Here is a 26807-nt window from a genome sequence, read left to right as displayed (position 1 = left end):
AACACAGTATGAAAGTAAGAGAATTACCTTGCCTGTCCTAATATACATTCCCAAAAAAATAATCATCCTTGTAACAGATTAGTTTTTAGATATTGTAGACTGCCTGAAATATCTTTAAATACTTCATTTGCTGATAAGATTTCATGTAAGTTAGAAAGTGTCAGTGACTGATAGCAGATACAAAAATCAGAGTACAGCAGAGAATGCTAAATGCTTATTGTGACCTCTACTTTCAAAGCTGGAAATTAATTGATTGACATGGGACCAAAGCACATTTTAAAAAATATTTATATTACAAATTGAAGTTCATAGAATCATAGAATGGTTTGGTTTGGAAAGGACCTTAAAGATCATCCAGTCCCCCTCCTCCTACCTCGGGCAAGGACACCTTCCTCTAGACCAGGTTGCCTGTCCAACCAGGCCTTGAACAGTTCCAGAGATGGGCACCGACAGCTTCTCTGGGTGACCTGTTCCAGAGCCTCACCACTCTTATAATGAAGAAGTTCAAGTTAGTTGATGGTGACAAGATAATAGTCAAAACTTTGTCAGTATCTAATGGCTTGTATACAATAGAGCTAAAAGCTTCCTGGTGAACAGCTAATACTTGTTCCATTAGAGCTGTGCTAATATCCTCCACTTGCTAAAAAGTCAGGATTTTCTTATTACAGTTGTTTTCATTAACTGTTCATTTGCACATAAGTACTGACAATGCATGCACATTAAACAGAAAATAGGCTTCTGTCCTGAATGGACAAACCTCATTAAAGAATGTACTCTCCTGACTCCTTTAGCTGGGGCCCCATTGTATGCAATGATTGCAGCTATTAGGCATCCCACAGAAAAGTGTGCACAGCTGTAAACAGGATGTATAAGGCAACGAATAATAGGCAATGGCTGGAGGAAGGATGCTATACCTGTATCTTTTGTTTAAAGTGGATCTAATACAGATCTGTGAGACACCTCACTGAATTCTTACATTATCCATATATTCTCTCTGGTGAGACTAAAAATGGAAGTTACTGTCAATCAAGCATGATTGTCTCTGCTAGACACAATAACCACAACTAAAAATCTTTAATTTAGCAGATCTTTTATTCCCAATTTTTTTCACTCTCCTAAATCACATTTTCTCCTTGCTACTTTTTGCCTGATTCAATGTTCCAGAGCTAAATATCCACTTCTTCAACCAGCAGTTACAACCCTTATAGAGGCCCACATTTTCCTGTGCTTTATCATAAATCAATAACACTGATGTAATGATCTTCCTTGAGTGTCTTTTCATCTCCTCTAAACCATTTCTTTCCCTTCCCTTCCCTTCCCTTCCCTTCCCTTCCCTTCCCTTCCCTTCCCTTCCCTTCCCTTCCCTTCTTTTGTCTTTTCTTAAAAAACCTTGGGAAGGTCATCTTCCTATCACAACATACAAGATGAGTTAATATTGTGGTTATTGCTGAGCTGTGATGCATTAGCTAAGAGGCATAGTTCACAGGCTTTAAATTCGTAGGTGGGCCAGACATTGAAGACTTATTTCCACGTTCTTTCATTTCAAGATAAGGATTCTTTGTTTTCTAAACAAAGAATTACCAGGATTCCTTTATTTTAGTGTTTGTTTTTTTTTTTTTTTTTTTGGCACTGTCATGAGCCACAATGCCATAGCACATGAAGCACATGTCTTTTAGATCCACGTCAGAATTTCTTATCCAAGAACTGTGGGCAAATGTCAGCAGTGGCAGTATTTACTCTAGGAATGATTATTGTCTTCAAATAATGTTGAACAGGTGAGACAAAAACAGTATTTCTACCTGTGTTGACTGCACTGGCTGCTGAATGAGTCCTTATAGTATCATCATTTGTTTCTAAATGACACATTCTGGGCACTGGCTACTGCCACTACTGGTGAACTGCCCACTGTCTCAGCTTTATGCTCTTGCCCTCTCTCTTAACAACTCTGATATTACCTGTTTGTTTGCTTTGAAGAAGTGCTTTCCGGAATGTGTGGACTTCATAGACATCCAACTCTTATTTTCAGAGGAAGTTTTATACAATCAAAAGCATGGAATGAAACTATTCCACTGCCCAGTGTCAAGGTCAGCTACACTCATTCATTGTGTATAAATGTTAAATGTACTTTTTAAAAGATTCTTAGAGCCTAAAGTAAAGGTTCCACAATTACCCAGCTCTGTGTACATCTCAGGATGACAATTTAATTTGAGGAAATGTAGTCTGACTGGTATTCAGCTTTTAATCTACTGTAATTGATAGATCCTTTCCTACAGAACCAATACCTAGCCAGCTGTTATTTATCCTCCCTGCATTTGGTTGATTAGATCTTCTTAAATTGGCAATTTACACTTTTTTCTCTAGAGTTTTATCTGGTTTTTTCATATTATATCTGTAGTCTGTCAGGATAATTTTCAATAATGTCAATAACCTCAAACAGTTATGCATTTCATCCCACCTTGTTTCATCTGGAAATGTAATAATCAAAATATTTTCCCATCATGTAAACAATTAATAAATAATGCTGAGCTAACAACTGGCTGTGTAGAAGTCCACTTGGTATCTGGACTTCCAAAGTATTGGCCTTTGGTCATTCTGATGAAACAATGGGAGACTTTCTCTTCAGAATTTGATTCTGGAAGCTCTAGCTCACATTCCTTCATGAGAATAATCTTCTCTAACTAAATGTAAAAAGAAAATAAATTTTAAAAAAGAAATCACTGGAACCCCATAAGCTGTTCTACTTTTAGTTTACCTAATACCTCTTATAGCTCCTATTAATCTCCTGATGTTATAATCAATGAAGAGTTAATAAGATTTGTGTGTGTGGTATGAAATTCACTGACTGTGAAATAAATTTACCTTGCATCTGCATTCACTTGTAATCCCTCAGTCGATGTGTGAGCACAACAGCCTTGGACAACGGAGAGCCAGGAACAGACAGATGATTGTCACTTCCTGTGGGTCTTCTGCTACTTCGGCAGCAACCCAAAAATGCTGTGTTCCCAGCTCATTTACAGAGGCTGGTCTGGCTGCTGTCGGAGAGGGAGTGATCATGTTGCTGCTCAAGGCGCATGGGGGGAGTATGTACTTGAGTTCAAAATCCTGTGGAAATAATATAAGCATCAGCTGTTGTGGCGTGTATTTTTACAATGTACCAAAAATCTTTTATTTTAAACATAGTTTCTCAAGGAGGTAAAACACCTCAGCAGTGTTATCCTGATATAGATTTTGTATTTATGATTTATTGGCATAATAGTAGTCAGTCAACAGCATAGATTCATGGGCAAATACACTTATGCTAAGTTTTGAATTCTGTGGAAACTAGATGCATTTCTAGTGAGCGTTTAGAGCTTCCTGGGGGCTTTCACAATAGGAGCTGATAAAATTTTATGGAATGCTCCACTTTTATGTTTAGAGTATGATGAGAATCATTCTACCCAGTACAACAGGGCAGAAATTAACTGAATAGTTTTGAACGAGCTACCCATAAACATTTGCTGCATTTATTTTACAAGTTAACATTTTGCTCATCACAAACTGTTCCTCTGAAAGCACACAATGTGTGTACGTGTTATGGAAGTACAACACATGCCCAGGAAATGGAAGCATTATTTTATAAGTCTTCTTGATTTGAAGGAGCTGAACCCACATGTCCCAAATGCCTCACCCAATTATTTTGGTGACAGCAATCGCTGTAATTTCTGGGGAAAACAAGGTGCTGTGCATGCTAAACCCAGGGGCCTGGAAAAAGTAGCAAAAGGAGACAAGTTCTGGCTTAATAGTTTTAGCACTTCTATAGAAAAGGAGGAGTCCCAGCATTACAGTATTTTCTCCTGTTACTTCTGATATGCATTTCACCCATTTTAAGACAAAAGGTTTTGAATTAAGGGCTTGGAATCCCAAGTCTGATCTACCAGAGTGAGTAAGACTAGAGTGATTCTCAGTCTGAGTATTTAAAATTCCAGTTTGGAAGGGCCTGATAGATACTTGTCATGGTGGGAGAAAATATTACTATTTTCCAGAAGAGTTATTTTTGAGAAGGTTTTTTATTTTTGATCATTATTCTCAAATTAAGATTTTGAAGAATATCACAATAATATCTGCCAGCTATGAAAATTACCATCAACATACTGAATGCAATTTAGTTTGACCTGATACTTGTGCTACTTAGCTTGTGACCTGAATATATGTAAGTCTTTACCTGATTTGTATTTTCCACTGTTATAGTCTGAAATTTTGATTTTGGAACAGCTATTGTTAATTCTCAGGCTGTTGTGGTGTTACATTCAGACATTATGTATTTCATGACTACTAATTAGTAATACATAATTGGTAAACTGGAAGCTCTGCCTCTTCTGAAACTGTCAGCTTCCTCTTAGTGTCAAATCATAAACTGCAGCTATTAATAAACAGTACTATTCAGCAGCTTAAAACTGTAAATAACTGTAAGGAACTTAAATGCAGTAGTAAGTTAGGCCAGCCACACTGCTTTGTGACCTTGGTCTCAGTACAGGCTGAGATTACAGCTGAAAGCAAGCAATAGTCATAGATCTGCTACTTTCTACTCAAGCAATGAAAGTTTTTCCTGTGTTGGGGTTATTAGGTAGCTGGTTGGTGCTAGAGCAGTGAAGTATCAAGCAGAGTTGGGCTAGAAATTAAAGGCACTGAGATATGATTTTCAAAAAGTAGCTAAACAAAGCTAAAAGATCAACCCTAAAAATGAAGCAGGGCTGAGGAATGCCATCCCAAATGGAATGATGGGTCTGGGCAGTTTCAAAATTATCTCATTCAGTGCAGCTAAATGCTTTACAGTTTTAATGGGAGACATTTTAGTCCCATTTGCAATCCTTTCTTCCTTTTACCCTTCTACTCTTCTTTATAATAATAGATCAGACTTACGAAATTGTGATGTGATTGTCAGTGTTGCAGGAAAGGTGACTTACATTGATGGGGTGCAGAACAGAGCAGAAAGAGCTGCTGTGCTTTATCAACCATTGGTAAAGTTACATATCATCAATACCTGCATCCTTTACAAATCAATTTAATGATGATAATCTTTGTAGAATGTAGCAGGGGGGGGTCCCGGGAGCAGGGGAATCCAGCCCCTTTCCCATGAGAAAGCCTCTAAGCAGCGGGGAGCTGACCAGTGTATACCTTTTTCCAAGGCTGTTCAAGGCTGCTGGCTGGCAGGTGCCTAGCAAGCCTGTTTTCAGCCTGAGGCCCCATCAGGAGTACTTCTGCAACAGCCCTAGGATGCCCAAGCCCTCCTGGGGTATCCTATATTCCACAAGGAATCCCTCTACAGTAGAAATTGCTCTGCTTTTAATTATGGTACACAGGGTGCTGTATCTAAATGGTAAAGCTGCCTTATCCTTTGTATGCATATTTTTCTTCAGATCCTTGTTCATGTCCGAATGGCAAGTTCATCATATGGACTCCTGTCTTTGTCAGGCAGTAACTTGTCTGTGAAATCCCACACAGATACTGAATTGCTGCTGCTCAAATGTTTTTATATGTAATCTTTCTTACAATCTGCTGACATCTTAACAGAATTATATCATAATCAATAAAATAGTGAACTTCTAAAGGTTTTTATTATTATTTCTGTAAATAAAAAACTGTTTACAATCAATACATTTTCAAGAGGAAGCAGCAACTCTTCTCAGGTTATTTATAGTATTAAAATATGAGGAATTTTCTGCCATTGGAAATGAACAGGTTTGAAATAGACATTGGTGAATAGTTGTTCTGAATTTCAGACCCTTTTGAGGAGCAAGGTGTCAGGGTATGGTGAAGGCTGACTGTCCAGCTCCGAGAGTGACTGGCATAGCCCATGCCCTCACCCATGGGGTGCAGTTCCAGAGTCTTTGAACATGGGGGTTGGTTATGGGGTCTGTCAACAGCCCCTGGCATGGCAGTGGTGAGCCATGGCCAGGGGCTCTACAGAGGATGACATGAGAGAGGGCTGGAGGTAGCACATGTACAGGGAATCCATGCTGAGACAGGCTACCTTGAGTGAGTGACACCATCCAGGCAGGGCCAGAGGTAGAGCTGGAGCCCAGCACTCCTGCAGTGTCACAGAAGAAGGGACTGACATCCCCAGAATGAGCTGAAAGGGGATCCCAGGCCCATCGAGGGAGGTCTCAGGGTAGGCTGGGCAGGGACACTCAGGCCCAGTACTGATCTCAGGATCTGACAACAGGTTGTCAAAATCTGGTTTGAACAAGTGTAAAGGGCTTGTCAGTTAGTCTGTGAGAGAGAAGGGATAAATGAAACACTTGTTTCTTCCTTTTCACAACTCTAAAGTGCAAAGGGAGCTCATATAGTATGAAGTGTAATGTAAATTACAGACCACTTCCCTAACAACTAAAATGGCAGGATAGAGTATGCATTAAATTAGAAACACATCACGTGTAAGGGTCTAAGATTATCTTGTGTTAGTAAAATTGTGTTTCAAGTATCAGCTGTGGAAAACCATTGATGTTGGTGTGATGCAAACTGATAACCTGAGTGATGGTAAGGGGGGTTATTATTTTGTATGTAAGCATTCTGTCAGAATATCCACAGTGGAGCTTCATCCTCCATACCCTTCTGTCCTTCTTCATTTTGAGGGAAAATATCTTTCTCATTAGTGACTCGGATGGGAGATACTATTTAGAGAATTTTTGGAAATAAATCATTCTTGTAATGCTTACTGATAGTCAAAATACTTAGAATCTTCTGTCAGCGTCTGAGAAACAATTCACTTATTTTATCAAGTAACTATTCAGAACATTTCATGAAGACTGAACTTTTCAAAAGTGCTTTATCCTAACATAAGCTCAAAATTAGAGTTCTTCATTTAAGTTACATCTTGCAAATTTATTTTTCAAACATATTACGTTGTTACATAACTGCTACTCTTCATAAATTAGAAAATGGAAGAAAAGTACTCATATAGGAAACTAGAGAATCCAGCTGTTCTGCCATGGTTTTGCTGCAAATAGCTACTCTTTGAAAACTTGCCATTTGCAGAAAAGGAGATTGAATTCCACAAGCCCTTGAAGTGACTATACTTAGCACAGATTGGAAAAAGAGAAATATAACCTCAATTTTTAAAAAGGGAAATAAAGATCTGGGAAACTACACTATGGCCAGTCTCACCTTGGTGCCTGGCAAGATCATGGAGCAGATCCACCTGGAAGCTATGCTAAGGCACGTAGAAAATAAGATGATTGCTGACAGCCAACGTGGCTTCACTGAGGCCAAATCATGCCTGACAAATTTGAGGGTCTTCTCTGGCAGGTTTTCCGTGGTGGCAGATGGGGGAAGAGCAGCTGATCTCCTCTACCTGGACCTATGCAAAGCATCTGACACTGTCCTGCACGACATCCCTGTCTCTAAACTGGAGAGATATTAATTTGATGGGTGGACCAGTCAGTGGATAAAGAATTATCTGCATGGTCTCACTGGAAGAGTTGTGGTCCATCAATTTCCAAGTGGAGACTGGTGATGGGTGGCATTCCTCAGGGGGTTGGTACTGGGACAAGCATTGTTTAACATCTTCGTCAGTGATGTGGACATGTCAGCAATTTTAAGGTCCCTTCCCACTCAAACCATTCTATGATTTTATGTTTCTATTATTCTACTGCTATTGTAAATATTCCAGGAGCTCATTTAGTAGCCTGAAAACACAAAACAGAATTATCCAACAAAAATATATTCGCAGTATTAAAACTTTGCCAGTTTAGGCAGAGGTGGAATTTCATCTCGACACAAGAAGGTGACTACTCACCCTCACAAAGCAAAGATACAGAGTGGTCAAGGAACCAACACAAGAGTAGGTAAGTGGTGTTACATACCTCGCATCCCAAAATCATGACGTAAATTGAGTGATGGTTACCCATGCACACAGATCTGGAAGGAAGGCCTTTTTCTTCTTTTGGAAGGGCAGCATTTCAAAATCACACTGATATTCTTTGAATTTTTCCTCTTTATCTGACTTTACGTATTTAAGACAATAAAAAGGGCGAATTGTTTTATTTATTATCTTCTACATCTCCCTTTAGAAGTTAAGTAACACAGCAATCATCTTCCAACTATCTTCCTTTAAACACTGCTGTTGAGCTAGACTTTTTGAATATTGTCTGTAAATTTGCTGCCAGGTTGCTATAATGTTTTTTTTTGTTTTCTGTCCAGAAAAAGAAATTATGGCTTCAAATTTTCCATTGGCCTAATCCGCATCATGAGAACACATTTCTTATGTATCCTACTAGATATGTTGGGAACATCAAGTATGTTAGTCCAGTTTGGTTATATTTTTTGTTGAAAAAAACCTTTCTTGAGTTTCAGATTCTTATTTCTTTGTGAGCATGAGTTGTGAACTATTAAGAGGGAGGCATCTACTTCTAATAACAATACTAGACTGTTTTAAACTTAGGCTTAAGTGTTTCTTTATCTCAAGTAAAGGCTCCTAGAAATGAACAGAGACTCCTGTCCATCCTTTGTTCCCTTACCCTGATAGTAAATAACTCACTGCACTGTGTAAGGATTTTCTTTCCTGCTCTATTTGCATCAGCACTTCTGAGTGACTGAGCCACATTGGTGAATTATCTGGGACTGGCAAGGACACCCTGCTGGCCTTGATCCACAAGATCCTATTAGACCATTGGAAAGAGACTGTCATCTCCCTTTCTTATATCTTTCCTGAACCTGTACTTCCTCTTCTTAGCCCCTGCAGTTCCCCAAAACATATGTCAAATTGTTTTCAGCTATGTAACTATTTCAGTCTGCGGTTCAGAAGGACAAAATGTTCAACAGTTTCTTCAAAAGAGGTTTCTCAATCATATGATGTGTTAAATTTCAGGTATCTGCAATCTGCTACAATTTATTTGTCTCATAATAGTAAAAGGACAATCCAGAAATCTTATTCATTACCTGGTACAGAAAAAAAAAAACCCCACTTAATGAAATATTTAGAAACACATTAAGCAGTCTAAACAGTGTGCAAAATATGAATGTTTTCTAGTCCATCACATTCCGTTCAAATACTCTTGTTGATATTAGTTTTTTACACAGGATTAAGAAAATAATATTCAGCCTGTATCAGGATATTTTTTCATTGTAGAATAATTTTTGATTCTTTTATATGTTTAAATGCATGTTTCTTAATGGAAGCTTTTGGGAACAGTAGATTATATTTTCATATTCAGAGATATATGGAATAATCTTAAACTTCTCCAGACAGATTGCCATGTTTACTATGTCTTGTACGATAGATGGAGTCAATAAAAAAGTATCTTTAAAAGAAGGTAATAATAAGTACCAGGTTTAATGGGAAAAGTCATAATGCAGTCCGTTGGAAACCTCTCTAGAGGCTCCAGTGAGTTCCTATTCCAGTGTGGTCTGCAGGACAGGTGGCATATTGGGTTTTGTTTATCAAAACACTGTCATCATTCCTTCAACCCTTACTGCTTGTTTAATCATCTCCTTTGCTTTTTTTTTTGTCATGAACCACAACTTGCTTGAACTTAGGAATGGTGCTTAGCATGAAGAAACAAGGATGACTTGGAAAGTAAATGCAGTAGCTTATTGCCTTCCTGTTGCTTTTGGCTGGTTTCTCATGAGTTCATAACTTGGTTGCTGAATCTTTTTGCTTACTGGGACTCTGGAAAGGACTGATTTTATGGACTTTTGTATTTGAAACAGGTATATTTTCTTCTAGCTAACATTTTAAGAATTGCTTGGGTTGTCTCACTGTTCTACGTCAGATCATGACAATGAATTGACACATTTATGAAAGCACATTAATTCTAATTTTAGTTTTTCCTTGAACTTTAAGAATTTAAAGAATTTTCTTTAAGTTGTTGAGTTATGTTCTGGACGTACCAAACTGTCCTTTACACCTTGTTAGATCTAATGTCATTCTATTCAGGCATTTGTGAAGAACTTCCACATAAAAAGAGACTATTACTGAACAGGCATATTTTTTGGTTTTTTCTTATGTATTCAGGTGGTGGTTCTTTGTAATTTTGTTATTCATTCATTATTTACTGGCACTTCCGTGTGATTACCACAGAACAGTCATGAAATACCTTGCAGAGTTCAGAGGATGTTGCAATTCTTTTGGTTTTTTTCTTTTTCTTTGAAGGGCATATGATGGAGAAAGATAATGCAGCAGTTTTGAACACATATAAAAAAACATTCTTCAAAGTTAGAACAACAGTATGGGAAGAAAAATTATTTTCAAATAATTAGTTAACAGACATCAGCTAGCATTAATAGGCTAACTGAGAATCAACCCCTTAAAGTTACTGTAAATGACTGAGCCCATGGAAAATTTCTTACTTCAGTTAAGTTTAATTCAAGTTTTGGCAAAGGCCCATAATAAACATAAGTAAAATAAGGAAATCAAAATTTTCTTTTCTGTTTTCCTGTCTTATGAGGAACTGCCTAACTATTGTTAATTTAATGTCTGCTGAGCTGTTTTGGGAAGCATGTGTCTATATGTATGCATTTTCCTCACAGTGAGTATTTATGACAATTGAAGAGGAAAAGCATTCTTGGCATTTCCCCAAAGAATTTTAGTCTTGACATACAGCTGTATTTCTATTTCTGTCTCAACTGGAAAATTAGATACTTGGTGATGCAAATGGTATGCTATGGCACTTTTGTGTCAAGCAATGACACCTTCTACAGAAAATAATTTAAAAAAATTATTAATATGCCCAGTTCAAATTTGTGTGCAATATATTTATGCAGAAATATTTAACATTTTTTTCAGTGCTTTGGTTCATGCAAACAAACAACCCACTGCTGAAAATTTGAAGTCGTGAATACTGCCTAAAGATGAAAAAATATTTCAATCTTTGCTATTTTATAAAGAAAAATCAACCAAAAATCCCTGTTTCTAAAAGACTTTCTTAGTCTACTATTCACCCATGGAGTATAGCAGTCTTATACCCAAAGGGTATGTAAAACATGCTAAAATCGATTCAGCTTAAAAACCAGCAATTAAGTTTATAACTACCATACATTGTCTTGGCTTTTAGTAGAAGTAAATGAAAATCAGAAAAAAAAAACCACATAAAAATGACTTTTGTAGATGTACATGTAAGCTACTTGCCTATTGCTTAAAGAAACAGCAGACTTGTTCTGCTTGTTAAAATCCGAATTTCTTAATGTTCTTTTAAAAAAACAAATAAATTACAGCTAAACGACTAGTAAAACAATCTCTTCCTTAAAAAATTCATTGCTGAAAGAAGGCTATTTCCAATTCATGAGATATCACACTTGAGTTCGTGTTAAGAATTTGACTTCTCAGGATTATGCCTTTTATTTTGTTTTCTAGTTCAAAAGCTATCTGAATATGTTACAGTATCTAAGCCTCGGGCATACTCATTGCAGCAGTGAAGGCATTTTCTGTTGACTTTGTTGACTTGTTGTGGGATTCCCCTTGGGATGTTCCGTTTATATTTTCTTCTGACTTGCTTATTTTGTTTTCACAACCAATTTCACAAGGGTGACATTTTCTAGAATAGTCAATTTCCGAGGCATTCACCCGGAACAAAGGACAAGAGCTGTTAAATATCTGTTTTGAATCACTCATATGAATAACATGAGGCAGATTTTCCAACCACCCAGACAACTTCCAGAGCCGTGAGGCACCAGCTCCAATAAACTGATCTTTGTATTTCCTTTGGTTGAGCGTTTGATTTTTAAAATGAAGAAAAGACTAGAAATACTTCTCCTTCATAAAAAGGAGTATAAACAGAAGAGAAGGGTTGGAAGGCTCTGGGGAGAGCCTATGTAAGACCTGATTTGTTGCTTTTATTGCTGTAAGGAGGCAGTGGCTGCTGTTGGGAGTCATCCCTCCCTTCTTTCTTCCCTTTAGTAGTAAGTTCTTTCTGGTATTTCCAAAGACAATAGCAGACTTTATTTTCTAGGGATTTACCACAAGCCAGGCAGGCAGCAGCCAGTTTTGCTTATGCCTTTAAGTTAGACCTGAATCTCTGAGAATAAATGTACATGAGAATGGCTTCCATAGTGACATTTGAAATGCAATTTCTGCTATATTATTGTAATAATGGTTCTCCTTGTTGACTTGACAACTTAAATTCCTGATATATGCATGGGGCAAAATAAGATTTTAACTTACTGAACAGTTTCTTATTGATATTATTGTATTTACTGAGGCTCACTTTGATAGAATCAATCTTTATAGCTGCTCCACGGTTTCCTACAAAAATACCTATAAATACAAATGAATACATGCATACATATACATATGCAAATATATGTACATATTTACATTTGTTCACAGTGATCAGCAATATTATCTTTTGATGTATGCCCAAACAGGATGTGTTTGGATATGCTTTCACTGTCAGAACCTATTTACTGGATTTGTAGTTGCATAGTAAGATCCCGTAGTTCTTTGGGCAATATTTATTAGGCTCACACAGAGCAAGGAGCTGACTCTTGCTAGTACCCTGGAGGCTGAAGATATCAGCTTCAGGATTTCCTGCAGCATCAGTTAGTGCAGTGACTGAGAAATGAGATTTTGATTTCAGAAAACTTGACTAAGGTCTGCAGCAAAATGTGGCATAACACATTGTGGCGTCTACTCACTGTGCCCCTGGAAAACTAACCTTTATTGCTAGCTTCTAAATTTCTAAAGATCTTTATTATTTATAACTGCCAGTAGTCATGCTATTTTGTTAACTTTTAAACTTAACTAAAAATGTTAGCATTACACATGATTTACCTCCTAGCAATCCCATATTTCATATTTAATTTCTAAGTTTCCTAAATTTTCTGAAGTAACATGAGAATGTAGGCAAATGAAAGTCTTTTACTGTGATGCTAAAATGCTGATGCTTGTTAAAGACAATGAATGAACAAACATTTGTATATTTTTCTGTGAGTACAAATATTGTTATAAAAACTAAGACATTACAAACTGTTGTCAAAATATATTATCTCATTTCCTCATCTTTATTAAATTCATAATAATGAATGTAGGTTTGTGCTTACTTCTGAAATGTCTTGAAATGTAAAGCTGTAGTACGGATTATATACGAGGTCATCATTTTTTAAGCAATTCTTCCCATAATGTCTTTTTTCATACCCCTACTGTTTCTTATTTCTAACCTGTTCTCTTCTAAGATGAAGATATTTTAAGATACTACTTTCAAAAAATGTCTTGGGTACTCAGTAACCTAATTATCAATGAAAGTGCAAAAGATTCACAGTCTCTTTAGAAATCAAAATTGTACTATGTGCTACCTTCCGAGAATTTGTTCAGTTGCTGTCCAGTGTTGTGATTAAAAGAGGTCAGGGTCAAAACCGCATTGGTTTAATCTGGGTCTTAGTTACAATATTAAAGAACCACTGATCCCAGCCCTTTCTCATCCCCATTAGGCAAGAATATTTTTGTGTAAGCTACTCTAATGAATATAGATAGCATAGATAAGCTGCTGTCTAGCTTAAATAGGCAGATTTGTCTTCTCTTTCAACACACTGAAAGATAAGGTGTTAGCCCTACCAGCCTATCCTGAAGAAAGTTGAAAATCACCATGACTAGATGACATCCTCTTACTTACATGAGTAATTAACAAAATGTTTAGTCCCTACTTTCACCAGAAGCTATTACCACTTAATCCCCAGAGTAAGCACATAGAAATGCAAAGCTTTTATTCGCATGTTGGAGGTGAAGGCTAACACACAGTCTGTGTGGAGGGGTTTTCAGCCACTGAGAGCTGGCAGAAGGGGGTTTTATCCCTCGTGTGCTGACACAAAGAAGCCCGGGGGTCAATGCTGAAACCCCTCTGGAAGGCAGCACTCAGTGCCCAACACACAATGAAAAGGGGTAGAGCTCCTCACCCTGAAGGGGCTGTATCTTCCTGTCACTGTCAGGCAGGCATGCAGGCAAAGAAGAAAGAGAGGGGACGCTGTATGTGTCCCACGCAAGCTTAGTCTGGTAAAACAACAAGGACAGAGAGGCCAATTGATAGGAGGGTCCAGGGACCTTATACTGGGTACAGAATAGGTGGGGAAAGGGATCTCAGCCAATGGATAGAGAAAAGCAGGTGGGATTGACAGGAAGGGAACCAATGGGAACAACACATAGGAGGGACTTAGGGAAGGATCCAATGGGGCGTCGAGGAACAAAGAACTTTCTAGAACTAATACATATTAAAGAAGGGAAATGAATATACATAAAACAGGAACGGGAAAACACTAACCAATTAGGGGAAAACATGCAAAAGACAGAAAAAGGGACTCACCAGTTCTCACCTTGACTGCGGTAGATGCAAACTTGTGTTGCTGACCACTGTAGGTGGTTGTCTGAGTTGGCCTCAGGAAACAGAGTGGTTGGAGCTCCCTGCACTGCCACATCTGTGCTTTGCTTATCTCCATTTTAGTGCAGTGAATATGGTAGTTTGAACTTGCATGGAGATTTGATAATCTAAATGCAAGTTACAAGTGTCTCTGCTGGTTACTTTGATGTGCTCTTATTTTTCCCCTTTCTCTGTTCCTAAGATGATAAGAATTTTTTTAAATCAAATGTTTGGGGTTTTTTTGTGAATCTTGTGCTCAATTTGTGGTATTAATAAATAAGAGTAAAACTAATGAAGAAGGGCATTATTTTCTTTTTCCTGTTGGTGCGTGGAAAAGGTTATGTGATAAAAAGAGATAAAGAGATGTTTCAGGAGATCTGTTATAAAGTTTTAGCAGGGACTCAATGAATTTTCAATGTGTAGACAAAATTTTAGCTTAAGTTCCAGGGTTAAATGTAGTGTGTGCATGTGTTTGTTTTATGGTGATTTTAGTTTACATACTTTTTTAAAGAAAGAACAAAACATTTTTAGTGCCTTAAATTGATCACAAAACTGTATTTAGCTTTTCCACAATGTCGTTTCATGACTATTTATTTCAAGATTTTTTCAGCACCAATGTTCAACCAGCGTTTCTTTCTTTTTTGTGGTATTGTAGGAAGCAACCACGGAAAGACAGAAGATGAAAGCTCCTATTCCCAACTTGGTTCTCTTGTATGCTACTCTGACTCAGAGCTTGAAGGTTGTAACCAAAAGGGGATCAGGTAAGTAAATCTTTATCTCTGGTTACAATGTGGCTTGGTACGAAGTGCTTAATGTTTGCAAGTATGTACTAGGATGTTGTTATGGTGGTTTGGAATATAGTTAAGAGGATTTCAAATTCTGCAGCAGAAAGAGTTGGCAGCTTCTATATATTTTTAGACTTTGTGTCATGTGGACTTGATGAAAAAAAATCAGATATGTAATGTGAAGTGAATACAACCATTCATCTGCTTAAGGAAAGTTCTTCCCAGAACTTTCTAACTTACTTAAAAGACTATGTTGCAATCAGTGTTGTTGGCTTACTGAATTTATCTGTTTTACTATATACTTTGGGAAATTAAGATTGTGGAGTTCGGGTTTAAGCAACATCAAATAGATCAAACACATTAAATTTAATAACCATGAAAAGTGAACAGCAAAATGTGTTTTTGAAAGGGATACCTAATATGTGGTTGAAGAGTTTAATCCAGCAAAGAAAAATAGTCAGTACTCAGATAGTTGGGTAGTTTTGGATTAATTTTTTCTGTGTCTCACCCTGAAATTCTAATTTTACTCTCTTTGGCTTTTCATTGAATAATGAAAAAAATAGGATACTACTTCTGCAACCTCTCTTGCTGTATTGCACTAAAGAAAACAAAATCCTTAATGAAAGTCTTAATTCCATGTTGTTGGGTTAATGAAAGTCTTAATCCCATGTTGATTGAATTAGTTAATTAAGTTTGTTTTCAGTTGTAAGTTTTCTTTTGGCATTGGAGTGTTTTAGGTAGCTTTTGTTGTGCTGTTCCAGAAGTCTGTCTCTGATCTATTTTTGTGTTTTGGTTGGTAGTAGTTGTAAACTGGTGCTTGGGGAGAACACAGCTCTTTATACATTTTTGGCAACATCTTAAATTATACCTCGCATTTTCAATGGATTATATTTCTAACAACAGAATGAAACAGATTATGTCTCCAATATTTTAGTAGCTGGAAATGTTGATGTAGAAGGCAAATGTTGATGTGGAAGGCAAATATGGAGTACTACTACAAAGTAAGGTATTTCTCAATGAAAACTTGAGATTAAAGTATATTTGAGGTTATTTAAACTCAAGAAAACTGAAATACACAGACTGTGTGCAGAGCGAAGGATCTGGCAATGGGTTGATGTGTTTACAGGATGCTGTAGCCTAGATAGATCATTTAGATATCCTTTGAATGTGTCTGGCTAAGATTGTTCTTTTTAAGATTTAATACTTCTAAGTTTTAAGTCAAGGCCTCCTAATCCAAATTTAGTAGAAACATTGTCGGTCATCTTAAAGTAAATTTTACAAAGACATCCATTTTTAAGGAACTAACAAAAGTCCAGCCAACACCTGTTACTTAAAAGTGACAATTATAAGAACTTGGATTGTCTTTGCATTTTATTTCATAAATGTTTGCCTGTATCCTCTTCATCTGATTAACCAATGGAAGGAAAAAATGGTAAATATACAATTTAATTTATGTTTGGGAAAGTAATATAATTGCTGTCCAGCAAAAGAAAAAAACATACAAAATGTTTCAAGATATCTAGAACGTGTTTTCATCCTGGTGCTGTAATAAAAAGGAAAAACTATGATGGAAATCTTTGGATCATACCTTACTGTGACATGGGGTCTTGATGTTTTTGCATGAAATCTGCTTCTCCTGTATAAAGCTTCAGTTAGATGTATCACCATGGGGGCAGTTTGTTACACTGTGTGTGCAAAGGAGAAATGTCTGATTTACTGAAATCTCAGATCCTTCTGCCTTTGGCCATGTTGCTTTGTGATTTTAGATTTGAAGAAGTTCTTCAGTGGTAGGTGAACTGTAGTAATGTGTAGTGCTTCTTGGTTTGCTTTTGTTGTTTGGCTTGATTTTGTTTGGCTTGGGTTGATTTTTTTACCTCCCTTGGGTGCTCAGGGGGGCTATTTTTGTAATCCTGAAGTGTTTCTACAAGGAAAACCTTATTTACTTTAACAGAAGTTTTAACAAAATAAGATTGAATCACCTGTACTGTGAAAATATAGATGGTTTCCTAAAGTTAGTGCAACTCATAATTAGAAGTAGGAAAAAAAAATCAACTTGGAAAGTAGAACTTAAGTTTTATGTTAATCAGAGGCAGAGCATGGTGAGGGCATGGTTTACATCTCTTCAGTCAGTTCTACTTGTGAGTGCATTTTGTCCTTGAAATGTCACCATGAAAGCAAAGTGACTAGCAAGAAAAAATAAGAAAAAAAAGAAAAAAAAAAGTAATATTTTTATACTTATGAATTGTTAAAAACATGGATTTTCAGTATCCACCTTTTCAAGATGTATTGATTTTATGTACTTCCTTCTCTGTTGTAAACTACAGGAATATAATACAGTTAAAGAAGTTGTTGCATTACTATGCTAAATAGTTGTTCTGATTGGGACTTACTCCTTCTAATTCGCTTTTGTTGATCCTATTTCTAATGACCAAACCTAAAACCACAGATCTTGTGTTCTTTATTTATTTATTTATTCAGTTTCTATATTTTCATACATATTACATATTTTAAAAATATTTATTGAATATATATTATTATATATTTTATGTTTATTTTGTATATTCAGTATTTGATATTAAAAAGAGATCTGTCCTTGAAAATATGTCTTTGCAATACTGCCAGTTGGGTTTTTCCTGCTAAAGTACTTCACCTCTTTTCTAAGTTTATTTATCAGCTGTGCTAAAAGGATAGTAAATAAAAGTATGAGTTTCTCCATCTGGTAGAGATATATTCCCAACCACTTCTCTTATTTTTCAAGAATATGAAAACCTACCTTCAGAAAGTAATTTTTTTAAAAATGCATAGCAATTCTGACTGTCTATTGGCTTTCAGGACTGAAGTTATATCATATAATTAGGTGTGTGTGAAAACAATTAGAATCAATATAGTATTCTTGGTTTTGTTTGTTTGAAAAGAAGGTTAAAAAGACTTTACAATAGAAGAAATCTTAGGTTGTGCTGCATTGGGTTAGATCTCTGATCTTGAGAGCAGTCCTTATCCAAAGCGCTTAAATTAAATTACTTAAAGGTAGTCTTTGAATCTTTCTACTGCTGTGTGCTATGAATCAGTTAAATATAATAATATAGGGAATAAAGGGAACAGCATTATCAAATATTTATTACATTAGCTAGAAAACATATTTTCAATTAGTTTGCTCACAGCTTTTCAACTTACCTGTTTAACACTTTATCTTGTATGATTGTGTTTCTATCTGACAGAAGATACTTCTTTTTTTTCCCAGTTAATGTTTTAAATAAGTTCTGAACAGTTTCAAGCTACTCTTTAATAGACATTGGATTTCTTTTACATTGAGAGCATGTGATGACTGTGCTCATTACAGGAGAATGGATGGGTGAGCAGTTGTAGCAACAATTCCATTACTACGTACTGATGATGCTCGAAGCTTCTTCTTAATCCGTGTATGCAAAAGACTTAAGCACACCCTAACTTCTCCTGTCAATTACAGTTGACCATACAATACCTACAAGTTGTAGTATTTTCTCAAGAAAGAAAGTATTCTTTGCTGCAGGCTTCCGTGTTCCAACCACTAACTTCACAGTGGACGTCGTGTTTATTAATTGGGTGTTTCAGGTATTCAGTGAAGCCTCCCTGAATCGGAGAGACTTCAGAGCCTGCAACAGTAACTGCAAAGAGGAACTTTCATTTGGCACATAGTAGATCTCAGATAAGATCTTCTAAATGAAAAGCTGACTCTTGCACTACTTCTCAGCTCCTTCAAATATCTTAAAGCATCTTCCTTCCTGTCTGATCACTGTGATCTGCTTGATGCAAAGGAAGAATAAATACTTAAAGCCTACATATTTTGATTCGTTCAGCACATAGTTTTACAGGAATTGATATTTACAGGAATTGACTTAAACTTCAAAAATACAGAAATTAATGCCTGTTTCTTAGCTTGAAACCAAACTACATATACATTTGTGATATGCCTAAAAAGTTGTAGATTTACTTTTTGTGGAGTTCAGTTCAGTCCTTGATAGTATTTTGGGAACTTTATGGTAATGCATTTCTAAATGTTTTCCTTTCAGTGATTTTAACCTGAAATTATCCAGTTTCATGGTTTGAACTAAATTGTTGATTTTTTTAAAGGCATGTGGTTTTACATCCATAGAAACTTAGATTTCTAAAAGTCTCTTCTTTACAGGTTGAATGGTATTTGATCACTTACTTGTGGTGAATAGAGTTTTGGCTTATGAATTATTTAATATTCATCAAAGAGGAAGTAGGTTAGGAAAGAGAGCCTTATGCTGATGCGTATAGACTTTTTTCCCTATAATATATATGTTAAATGAAATACTTGAACACTTCATTGCCATCTGGTGGTTTTTTCCAAGGATGCTGAATAGACAAAAGAAAGGTTTAGGAATTTTTTTTCTTTTTTTTTTTTTTTTTTTTTTAAACGTGGTAAAAGGGAAAATGTGGGAAAAAGTATGAAAAGAGATTTTATTACATAAAACCAATTATGAGCTGATCAGGACATTCAGGCAGTATTATTGTATTCGCTTTTTTTCACGCTCAGATTGCCTAATAACAATCTGGTTGCCTTGTATCAAAAGCGGTGAGAGTTGTTATTACTGCCTCTAATTTTCTGCTTTTCTACGGATTATTTTGCATTATGAGTCATTTAACATTCTGTGTTCAGTTCTGCTATTGTTAATAGAAATTTTCTTTTCTAGATCAAATTTATTCTATGATGGAATGATTTAGCTGGAAGGAAAATGATGGGATTTTGGGATATGTATGAGATTCTTCACATCATTATGATGAGACTTGAGTCTAGATACATATTTTGTCGTGTAGCAGAAGATTACTTCTCTTTCTAACGTCTAGTATTTTTGTGCCTTAGCTATTATTACTCAATATGGGTGGTTCTTGTTGTTGCACTTGGATGAAAGATCAATATTATGAAAATAAGGTAGTAAAGACTTCGAGATGGTATCATTGAATTTTACTATGTTTTTGTAGGAGCAAAATATTAATTTTAATGAGGTAAAAATAAATCAAGAGTTTTGTTATAAAAGTAGTGGAATTCTGAGGAACAGACTGGAAATATATACTAAAATCTCAAATAGTTGTTCTTTAAGAACTATATGAAGATATTCTTCTAAATTATGGCCATCCATGAATTTTTATGATTTATTGCTTGTGAAATAATAATTATATTTTCAATCATAATAACATATGTATAAAGAATATCTCTGCATTAAAAGACAGCTGCTGGTTTTTGAATTTTTTTTTAAGTGGAAGCATATCTGTGCAATATAGGCCTTAACATCAACAGAGCCAAGATTTTGCACCTCATGAGAAATGTCATAATGAGAACGCAACAATGTCATTATAAAAAAAATAAGGAATATAAGTAAGTCAAGGGAGTATGAGAACACTTTGCATCTAGGAACAATTTTTGAATTAAGTTTACTCATTTGTGCTTAATCATTGAATTGTCACTATTTTACAGAACATATTTATTTATATATATATAAAATCCAGTTTACATGACCAAAAACAGTTTGCGAAATTGCACATAATTAAGTGCTGAGGCTTAGCAGAGATCTGGTACCCTGTATTTGAGTATTTTTATTTTTTATTAATTTTTTTAAGCCTTCCAGGTGAGATTTAGTGTCCTAATTGTGTGGTACTACATAAATAGTCCTGTTCTTCTTAATATCTCCCTTTTGGTAATTCCATTCTGGTTTTAATTCTGCTTGTGTTTTGGTTGCCTAAGTATTTTCCTTTTGGCTTCTCGTCAAAAGGTAATTAGTTAATGGATGTCGTATTGGATCTGGTGTTCACTGAATAGCAATAAGATGGTTCAAAAATAAATTAATGTACCTGTTGTTTTTTTTATACAATTTATAAGCAGAACACTCACATATAAGGTACTCCAGGTCCTGTGAGCTTGGAGCAAAGCAATTACAACAATTAAAGGATATGCTTCTTGTAAACCATAGGAGTTTATGTCAATTGATATTAATGGCTCCTAGCTGTTGTTTTCACTCTGTTACAGGATGTTAGTTTTCCATTATTAATTGATGAGACTTGTGGCTTGTTGTGTGGTTATGCAGAACCTGACATAATATTTAGAGTCTATGTCTATTTGATGTACAAGATTAATTTCCATGAGCAATGACTTTTTGAACTGGAACGATCAAGACTACTGTTATTACTATCAAAACCTTTTTTCCTATCTCTCTGGTGACAGCAAGAAAAAGTATAGTGAATATCAGTCCTAAGCAAATATGTGTGTACCTTTCTTATTGCACTGGGGAACAGAATTATTTTTGCATCATGACCTGATTAAGAAGTGAACCTTGCTTCTTATGAGGATTGTTTCAAAAAACCTCATTTTGAATTGGCACATAAATATGCAGCCTAGTTTATGCTTGTAGCTGTGGGGCTGAATGGGGAAAACTCTGAGAAATATTTTTCTTTTTGAGGGAGAAGAGAGAAAAAGATGAGGCTGAATCTTTACAGTTAGAAATACAATAGAGATAAACAGAAATCCTTGTTTCATTCTCAGGCAACTTTCTTATACTGTGATCTATTAATTCATTCCATATTGATTTTATTAACACTAATATTCTTCTGAGTTTTATCCTAAGAATAAAAGATGTTTAATTTTCTTTTTGTACCTGTTTTGTTTTGATTTAAAGATGGTTATTCCTCCCCATTTAAATGTGTAGTAGAGATCACTGTTTAATTTTTAATGTTAAAACTTCCTCTTCATGGTTGAAGAATTAATTAACTGAGTGTATCCACTTCCTTGGATTTTTCCTAATTATGCTGTAAGATAGTTGTGTGTTAGTGGAGGAGGGGGTTACTGGCTTTCTTACTTGCACGTTTCTTTTAAAGGTAGAAAACCTTCAAAAGCAATACAGTAATGGATTCAACTGAAATAAATGATTTCTTCTTATGCCCTCTGGGAGACGGGCCTAGATGATCTAGAGATGCAAAGATTATGAAAATGCTCTGCCTCCTTCTTCAACACTTGCACTCTTTGTCCTGAACTTTCATTGTCTATTGGAGACAACTGTGAGAGAACTTCTGAAATAATCCACAGAAAGTTTTTACAGCTTGCTATTACTACACGGCACCAGGATGTCAGAAGAGCAATTAGTGTCCTTTAGCACCTCATTTAGACATCAAAAGTATCCATATACCCATCCTGCAGTAATTCTGACAAAGCCATTTACACCAATTTTGGTATGATCCTCAATTTCTTTCTTAGTTTATGAAGGTAAACCTCCATTTGATTATTGTTGGGTGAAAAGGCCTGACTTGCTCTTTGTGAATCAAGAGATAGTGGAAGAAAGTAGGAGTGAAGAATCAACTTATTTAGTAAATTTCTGCATATTAAGGAAATTAGAGGGTTCCTTTAGAATATGGTTTTGAACATGAGGTTTGTTTGGGGTTTTTTTTTCTGTTTGCTTGTTTATGTCAGCAGTATATGGGAAGCATTAGATTTTTTAAGAAGAATAATATTTTACAATACTGCATATTTATTTAGCTACAGAATATTTTGTGTTGCACTGCTACGATGTAATTTTCAATGTACAGTTTTCATTTAAAAAATGCTGAATAATATTCTTGATGGAAAGAACACCAAGTTTTGCTTGTTAGCTTAAACAGTGCCTGGGCATGGGGATGGCTTGGCTCCAAAGGTCTCTACTCTGCTTTTACAAGCTAAGGATGCTATTCAGTATGTCAGATGAACAGCAAATATGAGGATTGTGTACCAAAGGGTAGTGGGGAGACTATACTGTAAAGAAAGAAAGAAATATAATTCTCTTCCAATGGAGAATTTGGACAGTAAGGAATGATTGCATCTCAAGCATAAATCCTTTGTGACACATTACTTATTTTGGAGACTCTATGAAAGCAGTAACTGTTACTTTTCCTGCAAGCATTTATGAACAGGATGGCTGGCATTTTAAAAATAGTTATATGACCTTTTGTTGTTTCTAGGATCCATCCTGATACTTTTCAGAGTCCTGTGAGATTGTGCATAATACCACAGTATGTGAAAGGACTGTCTGTGTTTTAGCAAAGGGTCAATGTTTTATAATGTGCAATATATACTAAGAAATGACTAATGGTAGTAAAGGAGACAAAACAAAATCTGAAGCCAAAAGGACAGTAATAGATATTCTTACATAGTTCGGTCATTGAGTTTTAGTAGCTGCTTAGGATGACTCTTTTCTTCCACAGTCCCTATTTTCCCTGGGGAACTGTTAGTGATTGTTTTACTGATTGGCATCTGTTGGCAAATGGCCTAAAACATTTAAAAGAGCCAGTGACCTCTGATCAGAAATCACTGTTGCAGAAGATTTATTTATTTGAATATTATCCTGTCAATTTTATGTTGAATAATGACTGTGGAGAATAAGAAGGCAAAAAACCTTCAAGGACACGTACTGGCCATCTGATGTATTTGTCCCTTTTATTTAAGTGTACTCAGTTGTGAAATATTATTAAAATATAGATATAATAGGGGTGAAAAAAGGTTCTGCCCATTAGAATATATTTTGTTGTTATACCTAGAGGAAATTAAAATTTATTAAATCTGTCCTATTAAAATACTCTCTGACTTGCTCTTCCTGAAGGATAGAGAAAGTGCTACCAGTGCTGCATACACAGATATATGAGAACCAGCTAAGCCTGAAAAGAAGAGGTTGTCCTTTAGATTGAAGTTCTGAATTCTTCATCCATTCTTGTTCAGACTCGTTTTAGCTGTGACGGTCTTTGCTCCAAAAGCAGGATACACAAGCTCTTGTAAGATTTGTATTTTTATAATTTTTTTCAAAGTATTTTTTTGCAATTATGAGAAATATCAGACTGCTGTCATGGTAAATTACAACACAGTTAATGTTAGTGGAGAGATGAGTGCTCCTGTAATTTCATCACCTTGCTCTGAATGCATTACTCATTTCAGGAAACTGTTGGTTGTACAGATACAAAGCAGACAATTGTGTCGAAGTGATCTGAAAATTCATTTAGTGGATTAGCTCACTTCCACAAATGACTCTTTTTCATTCTTGCTGAAAAGGAGCAGGTTTTACTCTCTTTCAAATCTATTTTAATTCCAGTTAAAATACTTCCAATTGATAATTCCAGTTTTGATTACAGAGTCATTTAGGTTGGAAGTCAGCTCTTAATATCATCTAGTACAACCCCCTTGGTTCAAGCAATGGTAGCTACTGCAGGTTGCTCAGGACTGTGCACAGTTGAATTGTCTTCAGGACTTTTTACTAAACAGTGTCTTTTTAAGAAATTTAGGAAAACCTCCTAAAGGTTATATGTACATGCTGCAGACCCTTTGTTTTTCCAGATAAAAATTTCCCTGAACATACTCATCATGGGTTGCCTCGTCTTCCAGTGGAAACTGTGACACGTTTAGGCTAGTAGCTCTGAATTGCTCTAATGTGGAGTTGCAACATATTAAGAAAACACCTGGAGCTATTGTCATGTCAGGTTCTAAAATCTGAGCTACCCGCAAGCAGCCTTAGTTAAAATTTCTTGGTACCTGCTCAGAATGTTCAGTTCTTTCACAGTAAGATTAGGTATCCCTTGAAAACTACAAATATATTGAAAGTCTACTGAAACATGAGACAATAAATGAGGCATGTATGAAGCTGCATGAAAAAATGAGCATATTTAACATTTAGCATTTTACTTTACCATTGCTTTCCTGCCTCACTTTTAACCATAGTTAATATGCTTATTAATACAAGGAACACACTATTTTTCTTATGGGAAAAGTAATTTGCTAATGCTGGGCATCCTACCTTTGAACACTTTTGTATAATTCAGTATATTTCTTTTTTTTATGAGGTTTATCATAGCAAGTAAAACAAAGACAGTGACTTTGGGATATTAAAAATAAAAGAGCAGGCCATAACATACCAAATTTTTTAAAAACTAGCAACATACATGGTTTGGTCAGATCAAAAGAGAGCAGCCAGCAGTAAAGCTATTGTTAATACTATTTTTAAAAAAGTACAAGGTAGACTTGTCTTAAATTCCAAATTTTCTGCTGAATGCCATTGGTGGTATAACCCAGAGTGAATTCTGAAGGCAAAACAGACAGACAGGGAAGAATAATGCAAAATCCCTATATATGTATGTAGAGATATCTGTGCTGTGAGGGAAGGCTCAGTTCCTTCCTACAGATCGTGGAGCCTATGGTGACACTGTTAAGCTTTCACACAGCTGATAGCTGGGGTGCAGCACAGCAGAGGAGGAGGGGAAACATGGAACAGCAGTGTTAACTTCTGAGCCCTTTCTAATCAAACAATCTGAGCCAGGTATGAGAAGGAGTCAAACTGTCATTTCTAGAAGTGACTAATGCATAGCTCATGGGTTCACAAGGGGCAGGCCAGCATGGAGGCCAGTGAGTGCATTGCTTTCATTCTGCTGGCTGTGCCAGGCACTTCACACACTCTGCAAAAATATCACTTTTTTTGTGTCGTATGTTTATTTTTGCCATTGGCAGGGTTTAAAATGCAATTTCTATTTTTGTTATTCGAGAGACAAAAGAAATCTTAAACTTTGTATTTTTCTAGGAAATTGAATAACGGTCAGTAACAAGACATTCTAGTTCAGTAATAAACATTTTTTGAAACAATTATTCAGCAGAAATGCTAGCTGGTATGAATTTACAAATATGCATGCTTTCATTTTTTAGGGTACTCCTTCCTGCGAATTTTTAGCAAAATGAGACTATTAATGGATGAAGCAGGAAGCTTAAAACTAGAGAAAGTCTGTAAAAAATTCCATGGCAAACCATGTTTGTCAGAAAATACATTTTTATTGTGAGAAATAGCTCTCATGTCAAGGAGAGAAGGAAAAAATTGCTTCTGCTGATTAGGAATGATAAAATAGGATGGCTTATTTTTTTTAATGATAATATTTTTTTCTCTATACATTTGAAATATACACCATAAAATCCACTTAAAAATAATATGTAATGTTGTAGATTAGGGAAAACACTTCTTACTTCTTTTTCTCAAATTTTCAAAGTAAACAAATTTATGACAAAAATATTAATAAATTAATATTAATTATTGGTTCCCTTGAAATAGCCACCGTTACTGTTATCTGAACTTTTTTTATTAAAATTCCTAGTTAAATTATCATAAGTCTGTGCAATGACATAAAGATAATGAGATGTCATAACAAAAAATAGTTTGGACAGGGTGTTATTTATCAACCTAAAAATTTATCAGTAAGAGTTTGCTCAACAGTACATCAAAATGCAAGGTCATTGCCCAAACACTTTCACAAAAAAAAAAAAAATTAAACTAGTGGACAATTTTCAGGATGTAAGTGACTGAATCTCAGTGTGATTACACTTTTACAATGCCTAGAGAAGCTGTTAGCCCTCCTTCACAATAACACTTCATGAAAAAGCAGCTCTCCTATTATCATCTGACTAGTGTCGTGCTATCTGTAATTCAGGGAAACGGAAAATAAATGAAATTTTATGCATATTTAACTAGCTGGACTGCGTTATTCATTCATGGCTGTGTTTCAGTTTGTCACTGTTAAGTAATGCACGTGTAATAAACCTTTGCATTTGAAAGTAGCTGATACTCATCCATGTACAAAGCCAGCATGTTTTGTGTGTGTCTGGTATTGAAGATGGTTAAAATGCTGCTGTCCGTACCAACTCTGCAGTAGA

General features: G+C 35.7%; 1 protein-coding gene across 3 annotated transcripts in view; it reads left to right on the top strand.

Moving 5' to 3' along the window:
• The window catches only part of IL1RAPL1 (interleukin 1 receptor accessory protein like 1), a 696566-nt gene that overhangs the window by 70599 nt on the left and 599160 nt on the right, over positions 1-26807 (top strand). For 2 of the 3 annotated variants that reach the window (XM_042035783.1, XM_042035787.1), the window contains exon 2: positions 14977-15082. In XM_042035783.1, coding sequence (XP_041891717.1) covers positions 15001-15082 — 82 coding nt within the window. In that variant the 5' untranslated portion in view covers positions 14977-15000. Of the gene's footprint in view, positions 1-14976; positions 15083-26807 lie in introns of those variants that run through there. The other variant, XM_042035797.1, reaches the window with a different exon arrangement.

The sequence above is a fragment of the Corvus kubaryi genome, unplaced genomic scaffold (assembly GCF_017639235.1).
Source record: "Corvus kubaryi isolate FWS band 111438036 unplaced genomic scaffold, C.kubaryi_AGA036_p1.0 133, whole genome shotgun sequence".
In the NCBI taxonomy this organism is placed as follows: Eukaryota; Metazoa; Chordata; class Aves; order Passeriformes; family Corvidae; genus Corvus; species Corvus kubaryi.
The sequence above is the reverse complement of the archived record's forward strand: the minus strand, read 5'-3'. Positions and strand labels throughout refer to the sequence as shown.